Source organism: Ranitomeya variabilis, chromosome 8 (genome assembly GCF_051348905.1).
Source record: "Ranitomeya variabilis isolate aRanVar5 chromosome 8, aRanVar5.hap1, whole genome shotgun sequence".
In the NCBI taxonomy this organism is placed as follows: domain Eukaryota; kingdom Metazoa; phylum Chordata; class Amphibia; order Anura; family Dendrobatidae; genus Ranitomeya; species Ranitomeya variabilis.
This window is the reverse complement of record NC_135239.1, coordinates 78141309-78157763: the sequence shown is the minus strand read 5'-3', so window position 1 is coordinate 78157763 and position 16455 is coordinate 78141309. Positions and strand designations below refer to the sequence as shown.

Here is a 16455-nt window from a genome sequence, read left to right as displayed (position 1 = left end):
TATTTCAGTGCCACGTATTTAAGTGCCACATATCACATATTTCAGTGCCACTTATTTAAGTGCCACGTATTTCAGTGCCACATATTTCAGTGCCACGTATTTCAGTGCCACGTATTTCAGTGCCACGTGTTTCAGTGCCACGTATTTAAGTGCCACGTATCACGTATTTCAGTGCCACGTATTTCAGTGCCACGTATTTCAGTGCCACGTATTTCAGTGCCACGTATTTCAGTGCCACGTATTTCAGTCACGTTTAGGGTTAGGGGTAGGGTTAGGGTTAGGGCTAGGGTTGGAGGTAAAGTTAGGGTTGGGGCTAAAGTTAGGGTTGGGGCTAAAGTTAGGGTTAGGGTTTGGATTACATTTACGTTTGGATTAGGGTTGGGATTAGAATTATGGGTGTGTCAGGGCTAGGGGTGTGGTTAGGGTTACCGTTGGGATTAGGGTTAGGGGTGTGTTTGGGTTAGGGTTTCAGGTAGAATTGGGGGGTTTCCACTGTCCAGGCACATCAGGGGCTCTCCAAGCGCGACATGGCGTCCAATCTCAATTCCAGCCAATTCTGCGTTGAAAAAGTAAAACAGTGCTCCTTCCCTTCCGAGCTCTCCCGTGCGCCCAAAAAGGGGTTTACCCCAACATATGTGTTATCAGCGTACTCGGGACAAATTGATCAACAACTTCTGGGGTCCAAGTTCTCTTGTTATCCTTAGGAAAATAAAAATTTGGGGGGCTAAAAATCATTTTTGTGGGAAAAAAAAGATGTTTTATTTTCACGGCTCTGCATTATAAACTGTAGTGAAACACTTGGGGGTTCAAAGTTCTCACAACACATCTAGATAAGTTCCTTGGGAGGTCTAGTTTCCAATATGGGGTCACTTGTGGGGGGTTTGTACTGTTTGGGTACATCAGGGGCTCTGCAAATGCAACGTGACGCCTGCAGACCAATCCATTTAAGGCTGCATTCCAAATGGCGCTCCTTCCCTTCCGAGCTCTGTCATGCGCCCAAACAGTGGTTCCCCCCGACATATGGGGTATCAGCGTACTCAGGACAAATTGGACAACAACTTTTGGGGTCTAATTTATCCTGTTACCCTTGTGAAAATACAAAACTGGGGGCTAAAAAATCATTTTTGTGAAAAAAAAAAAGAATTTTTATTTTCACGGCTTTGCGCTATAAACTTTAGTGAAACACTTGGGGGTTCAAAGTTCTCAAAACACATCTAGATAAGTTCCTTGGGAGGTCTAGTTTCCAATATGGGGTCACTTGTGGGGGGTTTGTGCTGTTTGGGTACATCAGGGGCTCTGCAAATGCAACGTGACGGCTGCTGACCAATCCATTTAAGTCTGTATTCCAAATGGCGCTCCTTCCCTTCCGAGCTCTGTCATGCACCCAAACAGTGGTTCCCCCCCACATATGGGGTATCAGCATACTCAGGACAAATTGGAAAACAAATTTTGGGGTCCAATTTATTCTGTTACCCTTGTAAAAATACAAAGCTGGGGGCTAAAAAATCATTTGTGAGAAAAAAAAAAAAATTATTTTCACGGCTCTGCGTTATAATCTGTAGTGAAACACTTGGGGGTTCAAAGCTCTCAAAACACATCTAGATAAGTTCCTTAGGGGGTCTACTTTCCAAAATGGTGTCACTTGTAGGGAGTTTCAATGTTTAGGCACATCAGGGGCTCTCCAAACGCAACATGGCGTCCCATCTCAATTCCAGTCAATTTTGCATTGAAAAGTCAAATGGCGCTCCTTCCCTTCCAAGCTCTGCCATGCGCCCAAACAATGGTTTACACCCACATATGGGGTATCAGCGTACTCAGGACAAATTGCACAACATTTTTTGGGGTCCAATTTCTTCTCTTACCCTTGGGAAAATAAAAAATTGGGGGCAAAAAGATCATTTTTGTGAATAAATATGATTTTTTATTTTTACGGCTCTGCATTATAAACTTCTGTGAAGCACTTGGTGGGTCAAAGTGCTCACCACACATCTAGATAAGTTCCTTAGGGGGTCTACTTTCCAAAATGGTGTCACTTGTAGGGAGTTTCAATGTTTAGGCACATCAGGGGCTCTCCAAACGCAACATGGCGTCCCATCTCAATTCCAGTCAATTTTGCATTGAAAAGTCAAATGGCGCTCCTTCCCTTCCAAGCTCTGCCATGCGCCCAAACAATGGTTTACACCCACATATGGGGTATCAGCGTACTCAGGACAAATTGCACAACATTTTTTGGGGTCCAATTTCTTCTCTTACCCTTGGGAAAATAAAAAATTGGGGGCAAAAAGATCATTTTTGTGAAAAAATATGATTTTTTATTTTTACGGCTCTGCATTATAAACTTCTGTGAAGCACTTGGTGGGTCAAAGTGCTCACCACACATCTAGATAAGTTCCTTAGGGGGTCTACTTTCCAAAATGGTGTCACTTGTAGGGAGTTTCAATGTTTAGGCACATCAGGGGCTCTCCAAACGCAACATGGCGTCCCATCTCAATTCCAGTCAATTTTGCATTGAAAAGTCAAATGGCGCTCCTTCCCTTCCAAGCTCTGCCATGCGCCTAAACAATGGTTTACACCCACATATGGGGTATCATCGTACTCAGGACAAATTGTACAACAACTTTGGGGGTCCATTTTCTCCTGTTACCCTTGGTAAAATAAAACAAATTGGAGCTGAAATAAATTTTGTGTGAAAAAAAGTTAAATGTTCATTTTTATTTAAACATTCCAAAAATTCCTGTGAAACACCTGAAGGGTTAATAAACTTCTTGAATGTGGTTTTGAGCACCTTGAGGGGTGCAGTTTTTAGAATGGTGTCACACTTGAGTATTTTCTATCATATAGACCCCTCAAAATGACTTCAAATGAGATGTGGTCCCTAAAAAAAAATGGTGTTGTAAAAATGAGAAATTGCTGGTCAACTTTTAACCCTTATAACTCCGTCACAAAAAAAAATTTTGGTTCCAAAATTGTACTGATGTAAAGTAGACATGTGGGAAATGTTACTTATTAAGTATTTTGCATGACATATGTCTGTGATTTAAGGGCACAAAAATTCAAAGTTGGAAAATTGCAAAATTTTCAAAATTTTCGCCAAATTTCCATTTTTTTCACAAATAAACGCAAGTTATATCGAATAAATTTTACCTTTAACATGAAGTACAATATGTCACGAGAAAACAAGGTCAGAATCGCCAAGATCCGTCAAAGCGTTCCAGAGTTATATCCTCATAAAGGGACAGTGGTCAGAATTGTAAAAATTGGCCCGGTCATTAACGTGCAAACCACCCTTGGGGGTGAAGGGGTTAAAGGGAACCTGTCACCACGTTTTTGGAAGATGGGATAAAAATAGCGTTAAATAGGTGCAGAGGTGGGCGTAACATTAGTGTGTTTGTTATGCGTTTATTACCCACCTAAGTTGCCGAAATACCTTTGCAAAGTCTCCGTTTTCGCCTGTCAATCAGGCTGGTCTGGTCAGATGGGTGTGGTGTCTTCACCCAGATTTGGCGTAGTTTTCCGTTGGTGGCGTAGTGGTGTGCGCATGCCCAAGGTCCCGAATCCTCTGCCAGGGGATTTCAAAGAGCGCGGTGTCCGTTATTGCATTGGTGATCGGTGGGCGCGGCCATCTTCCTTTGGCCGCGCGTGCGCAGAAGCGGCGCCCTGCTGGCCGCGGCTTCAGGAAAATGGCCGCGGGATGCCGCGCGTGCGCAGATGGATATCGCGGCGGCCATTTTCCTGAAGCCGCGGCCAGCAGAGCGCCGCTTCTGCGCACGCGCGGCCAAAGGAAGATGGCCGCGCCCACCGATCACCAATGTATAACGGACACCGCGCTCTTTGAAATCCCCTGGCAGAGGATTCGGGACCTTGGGCATGCGCACACCACTACGCCACCAACGGAAAACTACGCCAAATCTGGGTGAAGACACCACACCCATCTGACCAGACCAGCCTGATTGACAGGCGAAAACGGAGACTTTGCAAAGGTATTTCGGCAACTTAGGTGGGTAATAAACGCATAACAAACACACTAATGTAACGCCCACCTCTGCCCCTATTTAACGCTATTTTTATCCCATCTTCCAAAAACGTGGTGACAGGTTCCCTTTAATGTTCTCCTCTAAATTATGAAACAGTTTCTTCATAAGAATAGTATCTTCCTCTGAGAAATCCTGGGTGGTGGTAGTATCTGGCGGTATGGTGGTTTTGGACCCAACTGTTTGCAGGATCAGACGTTCTCTAGACAGGAGACGGTGCTGAAAGTATTCCATTGGTAGGAGTGGATCACAGCAAGAGGCAGCACTTGTGGGCGGTGAAATCACCTTATGCAGGAGGCCCGGCCAGGAGTCTCCAGCTATAACAGAAATAAAAAGAAAAAAAAAAAAAACACAAGGCGCCCCCAATGTGTCACACTGTATATAGATAAATACAGACTTGGTAGGGAATATGCTCACCTATTGCAGTTGTGAAAATGGGTCACAACTCCCATGTGGGTGTAACCGTAGCAGCAGGTCTCCACAGAAATCCAGGAGGATGTTGGGAGTAGTAGTCTTAGGCAAATTGAAGACCACGCTCACGGAATATATTTAAAATGGTTTATTTTAGCCTACGCGTTTCAAGAGCGTTCCTGCTCTCTTCCTCAGGGCATGTAATACATAACACAATATGGAGTATATTTATAGAAAATTCATTTATATTAATGAATTATGGCATATAATAAGAGAGGATAAAATACTTGGTAAACTGGTGCCACAACATCCTAAAATTATTTTTAGGAGAGCACCAAGCCTGAAAAACAAATTGGCTCCCAGCAGACTTCTTGATGAAAGAAAAAAATCATTTGTTGCACAAAAACCAGGGATTTTTAAATGTTTTCACAAAAAATGTCTATGTTGTGGTATTATAGCCCATACCAGTACAGGATTCAAACATCCTTCCTTTCCTTATTCTTTTCCAATCAGTCATGTCTTCACCTGCACCACTTCCTTTGTTATTTACATTATCACTTGTCCTTGCAACAAGATATATGTTGGTAGGACTACACAACCACTCCACCTCCGTATGAACTCACACCGACACAATATTAAAACAGGTTATCTAAAACATGGTCTTTCTAGACATTTCAATATCGCACATAATTGTAATCCTTTATTATTTCGTGTTCACCCCATTGATCACGTTCCTGCACATGTTTCTAATCGTACACAGTCACTTAATAGGAAAGAAATTTATTGGATATACACCTTGAATTCCCTTGAACCTGAAGGGCTAAATGTAATAGCAGACATCCTCTAACCTATCAGGAACCGGTGGCACAATGACTTGAGGAGCTTAAATAATAGAATTACCATACAAGGGTCCCCGGTTCGAATACTTGTTGTGCTACCTGAGATCCCTGCCTTTTATACTCAGCTCCCAGTTTATGTTTTATTTATTTTAATAATTTTTTTCATCTTTTCATGTTTTTGTTTGTCTTTTTAATAAATTTTCGTTTTAGGTTATTGATATTAATGTGTATTGCCTTTGTATTACCATATATATATGTTTTTAACTAGTTCAAGTACTATAATATAGGGGCATTGTCGCCCCTCCCCTTCCTTTCTTTTCTATAAATATACTCCATATTGTGTTATGTATTACATGCCCTGAGGAAGAGAGCAGGAACGCTCTTGAAACGCGTAGGCTAAAATAAACCATTTTAAATATATTCCGTGAGCGCGGTCTTCAATTTGCCTAAGACTAACACTATGAACGTGGCAGAAAGTGGCTGCCTGATATATGACACACTAGCAGTACTGCAGAATATAAACTGTGTGAGAAATACTATCTCACTTTTGGGGAAGACACTGAACCACAACTCTGTCCCAGTGGTATAACACAACACTATGAACGTGGCAGAAAGTGGCTGCCTGATATACTACACACTAACAGTACAGCAGAATATAAACTGTGGGAGAATTACTATCTCACTTTTGGGGGGAGAAACTGAACCACAACTCTGGCCCAGTGGTATAACACAACACTATGAACGTGGCAGAAAGTGGCTGCCTGATATACGACACACTAGCAGTACTGCAGAATATAAACTGTGTGAGAAATACTATCTCATTTTTGGGGGGAGACACTGAACCACAACTCTGTCCCAGTGGTATAACACAACACTATGAACGTGGCAGAAAGTGGCTGCCTGATATATGACACACTAGCAGTACTGCAGAATATAAACTGTGTGAGAAATACTATCTCACTTTTGGGGGGAGAAACTGAACCACAACTCTGGCCCAGTGGTATAACACAACACTATGAACGTGGCAGAAAGTGGCTGCCTGATATAGGACACACTAGCAGTACAGCAGAATATAAACTGTGTGAGAAATACTATCTCACTTTTGGGGGGAGATATTGAACCACAACTCTGGCCCAGTGGTATAACACAACACTATGAACGTGGCAGAAAGTGGCTGCCTGATATATGACACACTAGCAGTACTGCAGAATATAAACTGTGTGAGAAATACTATCTCACTTTTGGGGGGAGACACTGAACCACAACTCTGGCCCAGTGGTATAACACAACACTATGAACGTGGCAGAAAGTGGCTGCCTGATATATGACACACTAGCAGTACTGCAGAATATAAACTGTGTGAGAAATACTATCTCACTTTTGGGGGGAGACACTGAACCACAACTCTGTCCCAGTGGTATAACACAACACTATGAACGTGGCAGAAAGTGGCTGCCTGATATACGACACACTAGCAGTACAGCTGAATATACACTGTGTGAGAATTACTATCTCACTTTTGGGGGGAGAAACTGAACCACAACTCTGTCCCAGTGGTATAACACAACACTATGAATGTGGCAGAAAGTGGCTGTAATTATTATAAAAAAAAATAAAAAATTACTGCAATAACAAGCTTCCTACAATGATCTCAGGACAAGTATGGCAGCAATAAAAAGGACTGCTGAACAAAAAAATTGGTAGACAAATAAACAAGACAGGTAACTGTGCAGAAAGGAGCAACAGGATTTTTGCTTTGAAAAAAGCAGTTGGTTTGCACAGCACCATGCACACAGCTATGCAGCTGCTGCACTAAAATACGACCTACACTGTCCCTGCTCAAAAAGGTGGTGTGGGACAGTGAAAATCGCTCCAGCACAAGCGGTTTGGGGGTTTATATTTCCTCCCTAACTCTGTCCCTGCTTCTGACTAACTGCAGCAAACTCTCCCTATGCTCAGATCGGCAGAAGTAAGATGGCGGTCGGCGTGCACGCCCCTTTATAGCCCCTGTGATGCTGCAGACAGCAAGCCAATCACTGCCATGCCCTTGTCTAAGATGGTGGGGACAGAGACCTATGTCATCACGCTGCCCACACTCTGCGTCCTCCTTCATTGGATGAAAAACGGCGGTAACAGTGTCATACAAAACGCGACTTTGGCGCTCTGATCGTGTACCGCATGGCCGATCCCACACTAGGATCGGTTCGGGTTTCATGAAACCCGACTTTGCCTAAAAATCGGCGATTTCTGAAAATGACCGATCCGTTTCGCTCAACCCTACTTGGGACAGTTTATTTTATGAAATAAATGAATATTTGTTTTCTATCCATAAACTGTACATCATGCATCATAATATACTAGAATCCTAGCAAGTATGTCTTTCACTGTCCCAGGATGGACACAACACCATTGTCATTTGGAAGGGATGTGTGAATTCAGCCTTACTATAGTGCTACACTTGCCTTGTCATTTAAAGGATAGCTTCACTAAAGGTCTCTGGCTGTGATTACATTCCTACTTGTTTAGGGCATGCAAGGGGTTGTCAATATCATTGGTGGCCTAAAGCAGTGGTTTATTGTGTAATTCCTACCTTGGGTAAAGCCTTGGTCATTTTGGTCTAAGAGAGTGAAGAGCATACTCATTAAACTTCTTATGATGCCGGGGTACTGTAATGCTATTACCCATGCCCCTGCAAGGTTGTCCTTCCCCATCCATGCAGGGACGCCAGCAAACTCACTACGTCAGTCATGAGGCTGGGTCCCCAGCGTGCTTCCTGCTTCTTGTTTAGTTCTCAGTACTGGCAGCGCGCCTAGTGAGCATGCTGTCATGTACTTAAAGGGCGAGTGGATGTACCTGAAAGATGGCTCCCAGTCAATAGCTGTGAGGCATCCTGTTTATCAGGCACACTCCCCAATAGGGAGGTGCTGAAGCAACATTAAATTATTAGATAGTGTGGCAGTCTACTAGTGAGTTGTGAGGTCCCCTGGTCCTGGTGTGGTCAGTGCCTGAAACTTGTCCCCCCAGTTCATGTGTTACTAGTCCCTGAATCAGTATCCGTGACCTGCGTATCTGAACATGTGCATATCCGAGTATTCTGTGTATCTGGACTGTCCTATCAGCCTCTGAATTAGCCCCGTCTAAGACTCTGTGTCAGTAACCATTCCATCCGTGGATCCTGAACCTAGTAGTCTGAACGAAGTCAGTAACCATTCTGCAGAGGCTCCAGCACCTAATAGTCTGAATTGAGCCTGATTCCTATCCTTGTCTGGGTACCTGACCCCTGGGGGTCAGCAGCTGCAGTCCTGTGGACTGCCTAGGAGTTGTGCCTGGCACCTATCTGCAGCTCAAGCCTGACTCCACCATCAGGAGCTCCAGAGAACAACAGGTAGCCGCTTAAGCTTCTTTCACACTTCCGTTTTTACAATCTGCCCAGGATCCGTCAAAATGTTGAAATGACGGATCCTGTGCAGATTGTAAAAAACGGGTGCACTGGGCCCATTTTTCTGACGGACCCGTCGAGGCTATGTGCACCTGTTGTGTATGCGTCTACGCATACACAACAAAACCCAGGTTAAAAATAATTTAAAAAATTAAAAATCGCAATATTCTCACCTTGTAGTGTTACCAATGCTCCTGGCAGCTGGCGTTCCCAGTAATGCCTTGCGTGCAATGACCTCTGAAGACGTGCGGTCTCACGAGACCAAGACGTCATCGGGTCATTTCGCAATGCATCCATGGGAACACTAGCTGCTGGGAGCATCGTGAGCATCGGTAACGCTGCGCGGGACGCCGGAAGGAGAGAATATTGCGATTTTTTATTTTTAACATTATATCTTGTTACTGTTGATTCTGCATAGGCAGTAACAATAGCTAAAAGAGAGAGAGCAAGCGAGAGAGAATTTCCCTGACTGGAAATTCTTCCACGCATGCTCAGTTTCAAAAGACGGAACCCGTAAAATGGATTCCTGCTTTTGACAGTGACTGATCCTGCGTCTATAGGCTTCCATTATAGCCAACGACGGGCAGCACAGGACCCGTCACTGAGCGATTTTCCGATGTGCAGAGAAAACGTTCCTCTGTACGTTTTCTCCGCCCAACGGACAGCGATTTTCCGATGGATCCAGTGCACGACGGATGAAACGGATGGCCATCTGTCACAATCCGTCGCTAATACAAGTCTATGGGAAAAAACAGGATCCAGCAGAAAAATTTGCTGGATCCTGTTTTTTCAAAAATCGACTGATTTCGGCTGGAGCTAAAAGACGGAAGTGTGAAAGAGGCCTTAGCTATACCCCTCCTAGGTAAGCCTGGACCTGTGGAACACTGGGTCCACGAACCACTTGCTTGCGTAACAGGTACATACCTTGTGCTTTGCGGGTATTCACCTCTCCATGCACCAAGGGTGCCCTTTTGTATCAGAAAGCTCAAAAAGAACATCATAAAAGATCAGTGAAGAGAATGAAACAAGTAGGACTGTGCAACCCTAGAGGAGCTGTACAGTTCTTTCCATGATAAAAGCAAAGAATTCTTAGTCTGCCTGAATACTAGAATTGACAGTGTAGCAGAATAGCCGGCTCCACATTCAGATTACTTCTGTGTGCCCTATTCTTGGAGCCCCCAATGGAGTTGCTATGTTTGCCTCTTTCTAAGTATAAGTCTGATTTAAAATTTAAAAGAAACTGCAGATATGTAAGCCATGTTACCACCAGACTGTCCTAATATCAATATTACCAGCAATATATGAGACAAAAAATACCGCCTGACCATAAACACACATTGTCAGTATTCAGTAAGGATAATAGCACTTTACTGATTGTTAAAGGGAACCTGTCACCATGAAAATGCAGTCCATTCGGCAAGCATCAGACTATAGAGCAGGGGGAGCGGAGCAGACTGATATATAGTTTTGTGAGAAAAGATTCAGTATAACCTGAGCTTTCATTACTTAATCCTCTGCTCTTTCTCTGATTTTCGGTCCAGCGGGCGGTCTGAAGATGATTGACATTTATCTCTGTATGTACACTTAGGCTGCCGTCACACTAGCAGTATTTGGTCAGTATTTACATCAGTATTTGTAAGCCAAAACCAGGAGTGGGTGATAAATACAGAAGTGATGCATATGTTTCTATTATACTTTTCCTCTAATTGTTCCACTCCTGGTTTTGGCTTACAAATGCTGATGTAAAATCCTGACCAAATACTGATAGTGTGACGACAGCCTTAGGGTATGTGTCCACGTTCAAAAACCAGGAGTGGAACAATTAGATGAAAAGTATAACAGAAACATATGCACCACTTCTGCATTTATCACCCACTCCTGGTTTTGGCTTACAAATACTGATGAAAAATCCTGACCAAATCCTGATGCAATCCTGAACGTGGACACATACCCTAAGGCTGTCACCTTAGTACACCCCCAGGAAGAAGCGACAGCGAAACGTGCGTAGGGGTCCGGAGGTCTGGTCAAACACGTGGGACTATATTCTTAGGTAATATGAGGATAGTGTGACTCTGTGTTTTTACTTCTGTTGTTTTGAAAGGAAAAGGGTGTATGCTGGATGCGAGATAATTCTATCTCAACATCCAGGTGCAATTTGGTGACCGAATTTTTTGGTTTCTTTTTGCTTCCTTTCCCCATATACAAAACTGTGATTCACCTAGAGTCTGACTCTCAATACCTATGTCCCCGCAATTTCAATGATCGTGTATGAAATCAAAAATTATATTGCATTTTACTCACCAACCTCCTGGTATTTTGGTTTGAGGCACCAATTTTATTATATGTTTGTTACATGTTAAATTATTGCATATTCTAAATAAAGAAATTGTTTTATTGAATGTGAATTGTTTTTTGGCACTTCTTGATCCTGTCAAAGGATTGGTATGTTACATAGAATTCTGTCAGTCACTGATAGGACCGCCCGCTGGACCAAAAATCCCAGAAAGAACAGAGGATTAAATGCTGAAAACTCAGCTTCACCTGCTCTATAACATTTTGCCTGAAGATTTGATTGCATTTTCATAGTGACAGGTTCTCTATAATCAAAACAACGGATGTTACCACCGTAAAGTGGCCATGTAATGGTTGATATCAGTTCTATACCAGTGTACTGCAGACCATATATATATGTGTATAGTGTAAAGAATCATTCAGTGACTCACATGTGATGTTGTCGCTGATTGTAGTCATTCACTTTGCCTTTTCTCTTTCCTTCGGCACTGACCGCCACAACTACTTATATTCACAACTCATCTCTGCATAATATAACACACATACATTTTTGGTTTATCACTTTTTGGCTCACCTCTAAACAAACTGCATGCCAACACCCTAAACAGTAATACTATCCCTTCTCTATGCCTTGCACAGTAATAGTACCCTTTTTTGTGCTCCAAAAAGAACCATTGTTTCTTCTGTGCCCCTACGCAGTGATAATGCTCCATCTGTGCTTCCAAATAGTTGTAGTTGCTGACTCTGTGCCTCCTTATAGTTACACAGCCTCCTATAATAACTCCCTCTTTATTGACATTATTCCTCCATTGTAGATTTAATAATGCCCCCATGATGCTTTATAATATTGCCCCCATTGTGCTTTCTTATAATACCCACACTGAATGTTTTTTCTATTGTGTCTCCTTATCTTGATGTTCCTAATTTTACACTCTTATAATAATGCGCCCCGTGCCTCTTTATTGGAACCCCTTTCCGACATCGGGCGTAATAGTACGCCGATGTCGGACTCCCTCCCTTTGATGTAGGCTCCGGCGGTGAGCCCACATCTTTCCCTGGACATGCTAGCTATTTTGAACAGCTGACGTGCCCGGAACAGCCGCGGGTGGAATCTCGATCCACCCGTGGTTATTAACCCGGTAAATGCTGCTGTCAATCGCTGACAGCGGCATTTAACAAGCACTTCCGGCAATAGCACAGGAAATCCACCCACCGGTGACCTCCTGGTCATGTGATCGCGGGTCACCAGTGGGTTGGCAGGACAACCTGAGGACTCCTGGAGACCTCTATGGTTGTCACTGCTGACTTGCTGTGAGCTCTGCTCAGTGGTCAAAGCTCATAGCAAGTAAGTAATTCAGCTGCATATGGGCAAACTGATCATCGCCTATATGTAGCTGAGCCGATCGGGTTGTGGCAGCTTCTAGTTTCCCATGGAGACTATTGAAGCATACCAAAAGTAAATAAAAAAATGTTTTAAAAAAATAAAAAATAAATAAAAGTTCAAATCACCCCCCTTATCACCCCGTTCAAAGTAAAACAATACAAAAAATCAAACCTACACATATTTGGTATTGCCGAGTTCAGAAATTCCCGATCTATCAATAAAAAAAGGATTAAAATGCAATAACAGGCGATCAAAAGAACGTATCTGCACCAAAATGGTATAATTAAAAACATGAGGTCGGCACGCCAAAAATAAGCCCTCACCCAACCCCAGATCACAAAAAATGGAGACGCTACGGGTATCGGAATATGGCACAATTTTTATTTTTTTTTAACAAAGTTTGGAATTTTTTTTCACCCCTTAGATAAAAAAGAATCTAGCCATGTTTGATGTCTATGAACTCGTAATGACCTGGAGAATCATAATGACAGGTCAATTTTAGCATTTAGTGAGCATAGTAAAAAAGCCAAACAAAAAACAAGAACTGAGGTGACTTCGGTGAGATTCCTGCTAGCACCATTTTTCTCAGGGTGCAGGACTGGTAAAAAGGTGAAAATGCTGGAGGGTGGCTATAAGACCTGGGACATGGACCATAGGTTTAAAGCACCACTCAAGCGCTGTAAAAACAAACTATGGAGTGCTACTTTAAATACAACATAAGAATATAAAGGAGAGGAAACATCAAGGTTACGGGACAGCTTACATCTCCTACATAACATAATTCATTTTGAATGTAACATTTAAACCATAAGGCCTAAGAGTGTTTAGTGCATGAATCCACATTAAATCTCTTTTCTTTAATATTATAACTCTGTAACCTCCCCTTCTGAGCGGAGGAATGTGGTCAATTTTATGAAAGCTCAGCTGTCTTTCAGTATGTCCATATTAAAAAAATGTTTAGAGAGTAATATCACTTGATACAGTTTCCAATTTTTTAATTCACTTAGTCCTTCCTATAATTTGCTTCTGTTTATAAATCTCATTATTTTTGATTATTCAGAAATTTCAGAATTATGTAAATGCTTTCTTCAGCTTTGTTTACGTATGCTTAAAATTCTTGTTTCATCATTTTTATTCCAGGTCTCCCCTCCCAATGAGAACCTGATTATTAAAAGCCCCAACAGACCATGGTGGGAGAGATACCAACCGATCAGCTACAAGATCTGTACTCGCTCTGGTAATGAGCAGCAATTCAGGGACATGGTGACCAGATGTAACAATGTTGGGGTATGAGCATTTGAACACCTTCTCAGTTTATTATTTAGACAATAAATAATAAAGGGAAATTATTAACATTGAAATTTTAAGCCAGCAATAATTTTACAAAATCTTTAACATCAAGTAACCCAAGATGCATTCAATATTACACCTTCCCAACATCAGATATAAATTTACAGCGGAAGTTGGAAGGAGCGGCGTAGAGAGGGCTTAAGACATTGCTATAAAACACAATCGGGCTCATGCTTTAACAGCCAGGATCAGAGGTGACTCCAATCCTGGATGCTTAGAGCCTTAGATGCTGCAGGCAATAGCAGCTGTGGAATACATAGTGCTCAGCATAATTGAGTAAACCTCTTTGAAAAGTAAGATTTTAATTAATATTTCATTGAATACTTAACCACTTTCATTCTGATCTTCATGAATGCAACAGATGTGTGTTTTGGATCATGGTCTTTTTGGAAAATTGAATGTCTACCAAAGGGCTTGGCGTGATGGTAGCATATTTTTTTTCAATACAGAGTAGGACATTTATGAATCCATGATGCCACGAATGAAATGTAGCTTCCTGATAACAGGAGCCCTTATGTATCCCCACATAAGGACACTGTCACCACCATTTGTCACTCTAGGCACAATGCCGTTGCAAAGAATAATTTATAAAAAATAATTTTTGCATCAACTAATTTGAGCAAGACTGAATATTTTGTAATGAGTCTTATATTATTCATCCTACTTTCATGTTATGGGTTAAAAAATGGAGTATGATACACAATCTCATCAAAAGTTTTGAAATCGCTCGTGTTTAGTGAGATATTGATTAAAGTCTGCCTTACAAAGGGCGTGTACTCATTTATGCTGAGCACTGTAAATGGTTCGAAAGAGTGAGGAGCCACTATTTGTCAACCTACCTATCACCTTCCCTCTTTCATTCGTGAATAGTCATTTCCAAAGGGTTGTCATGGCAGCCAGGGACCTAATGAAATCCTAAAATCTGCCATTTTTCAACTCCTATTATAAAGTAGAGCCAGGGCCTAATAGGACAATGCTGACGTAACAATAAATTGCAAAATACAAGATCACATTTTCAAGTCCCCAGTGGGAGCCTGCATTTTTCCCTGCACTTGATGGCTGACTTAGTCAGCTATCAAATGCCTTTAACAGCTGCGAGTGGCTAGCACATTGTCCTTGTATGTTGTATGTGGTAATTCCTGAAGAAGGGGCCATAAGAGCCCTGAAACGCGTTGAATAAACCACTGTTTTAAGTCTACTACCAACTGAAACCTCATCATCATTGCGGCAGCGTGGATTTAATCCACACTTCCTATATTATACTGCTTCATATGGTCGGTGACCGGCTTGTGGATCTGCGGCAGCCGAAATCTTTACATGCCTGCTCTTAGCTTCACCAGGTGAGCGATTTTCTTGGTGATTCCTCCTTTCTTTTGTGAGATAAGACGCTATTTGCGCTTTGTGTCTCCCTTTTTCCTTTCAAATAGTAATGGATAAGTATAACATTTGTGTATAGTACTGAAAAAAGGAAAACAATTTTATTTTTTTTATTTTTTTTAGGTTGGGGTTAGAGAAGAGTTCACGCACTACAGTTTGTTTCTCAAGTTTATGAATGCATTCAGGGCCAGATTAAAGCAAAATGGGGTCCTGGACAAAAGTTTGAAGCGGGGCCCTAAATGCTAAAAAATTACACCATCACATGCAAACATTTAGGTTGCATTTATGTGCACTGAGTTAAGAGCGCGATCAACAATATTGATAATATAAGTTTGGTGCTTGTTTACCAGCCGCTTTACACAGGTTGACAGGTTAATTCAATGTCAGCACAAAGCAGCAGATGTAGTGTGACATGGACTGTTTTACACAAGCTTGCAACAACTTCAGTCTTGTTATCAGTATTAGAGAGTCTGAAGTTATTTACCAACCTGCCTCAGGAAAACCACACCAGGAGCAACACATTACGGTAACCTCAAAGCAGTCGACAACTTCACGGATGAAACTTTCACCGATGAAACGTGTGGCCAACAGGCGCAATCTGGCGCTAATACAACTCTATGAGAAAAAAACGGATCCTGCAAATGTGCTCGCAGGATGCGTTTTTTACCCATAGACTTCTATTAGCTACAGATTGTGACGGATGGCCACACGTCCATCGTGCAATGGATCCGTCATGTTTTGGCGGACCGTCGGCACGAAAAAACGTTCAAGTTAACTTTTTTGTCCGTCGCGTCCACCATTTTCTACTGCGTATGCGCGGCCGAAACTCAGCGCCCTCCTCCCTGGACTTCAGAATGGGCAGCGGATGCGTTGAAAAACTGCATCCGCTGCCCACGTCGTGCACAAATTTCACAATGTGCGTCGGTAATTCGGTCCGACGCATAGCGACGGACCCGGACCGACGCAAGTGTGAAAGAAGCCTTAATGAGCGTTTAATTAAAAAAATAAACGTAAAAAAACGGCGTGGGCTCCCGCGCAATTTTCTGTGCCAGAGGGGGAAAGCCGACAGCCAGGGGCCAATATTTGTAGCCTGCTATGAATATCAGCCCCCAGCTGTCTGCGTAGCCTTTACTGGCTATTAAAATAGGGGGACCCCCAAAAAAATGACGTGGGGTCCCTCTATATTTTATAGCCAGAAAGACTACGCAGACAGCTGCGGGCTGATATTCATAGCGTAGAGAGGGGCCATGGATATTGCCCCCCCCCCCCGGCTACGAATATCAGTCCGCAGCCACCCCAAAAATGGCACATCTGTTAGCCACTCTCTTCCCA

At 42.6% G+C, this 16455-nt stretch overlaps 1 protein-coding gene across 1 annotated transcript in view; it reads left to right on the top strand.

Moving 5' to 3' along the window:
- LOC143788047 (pancreatic alpha-amylase-like) overlaps positions 1 to 16455 on the top strand; it is a 99007-nt gene that overhangs the window by 53605 nt on the left and 28947 nt on the right. Inside the window, exon 2 of the mRNA XM_077277389.1 lies at positions 13537 to 13683. Coding sequence (XP_077133504.1) covers positions 13537 to 13683 — 147 coding nt within the window. The remainder of the gene's footprint in view (positions 1 to 13536; positions 13684 to 16455) is intronic.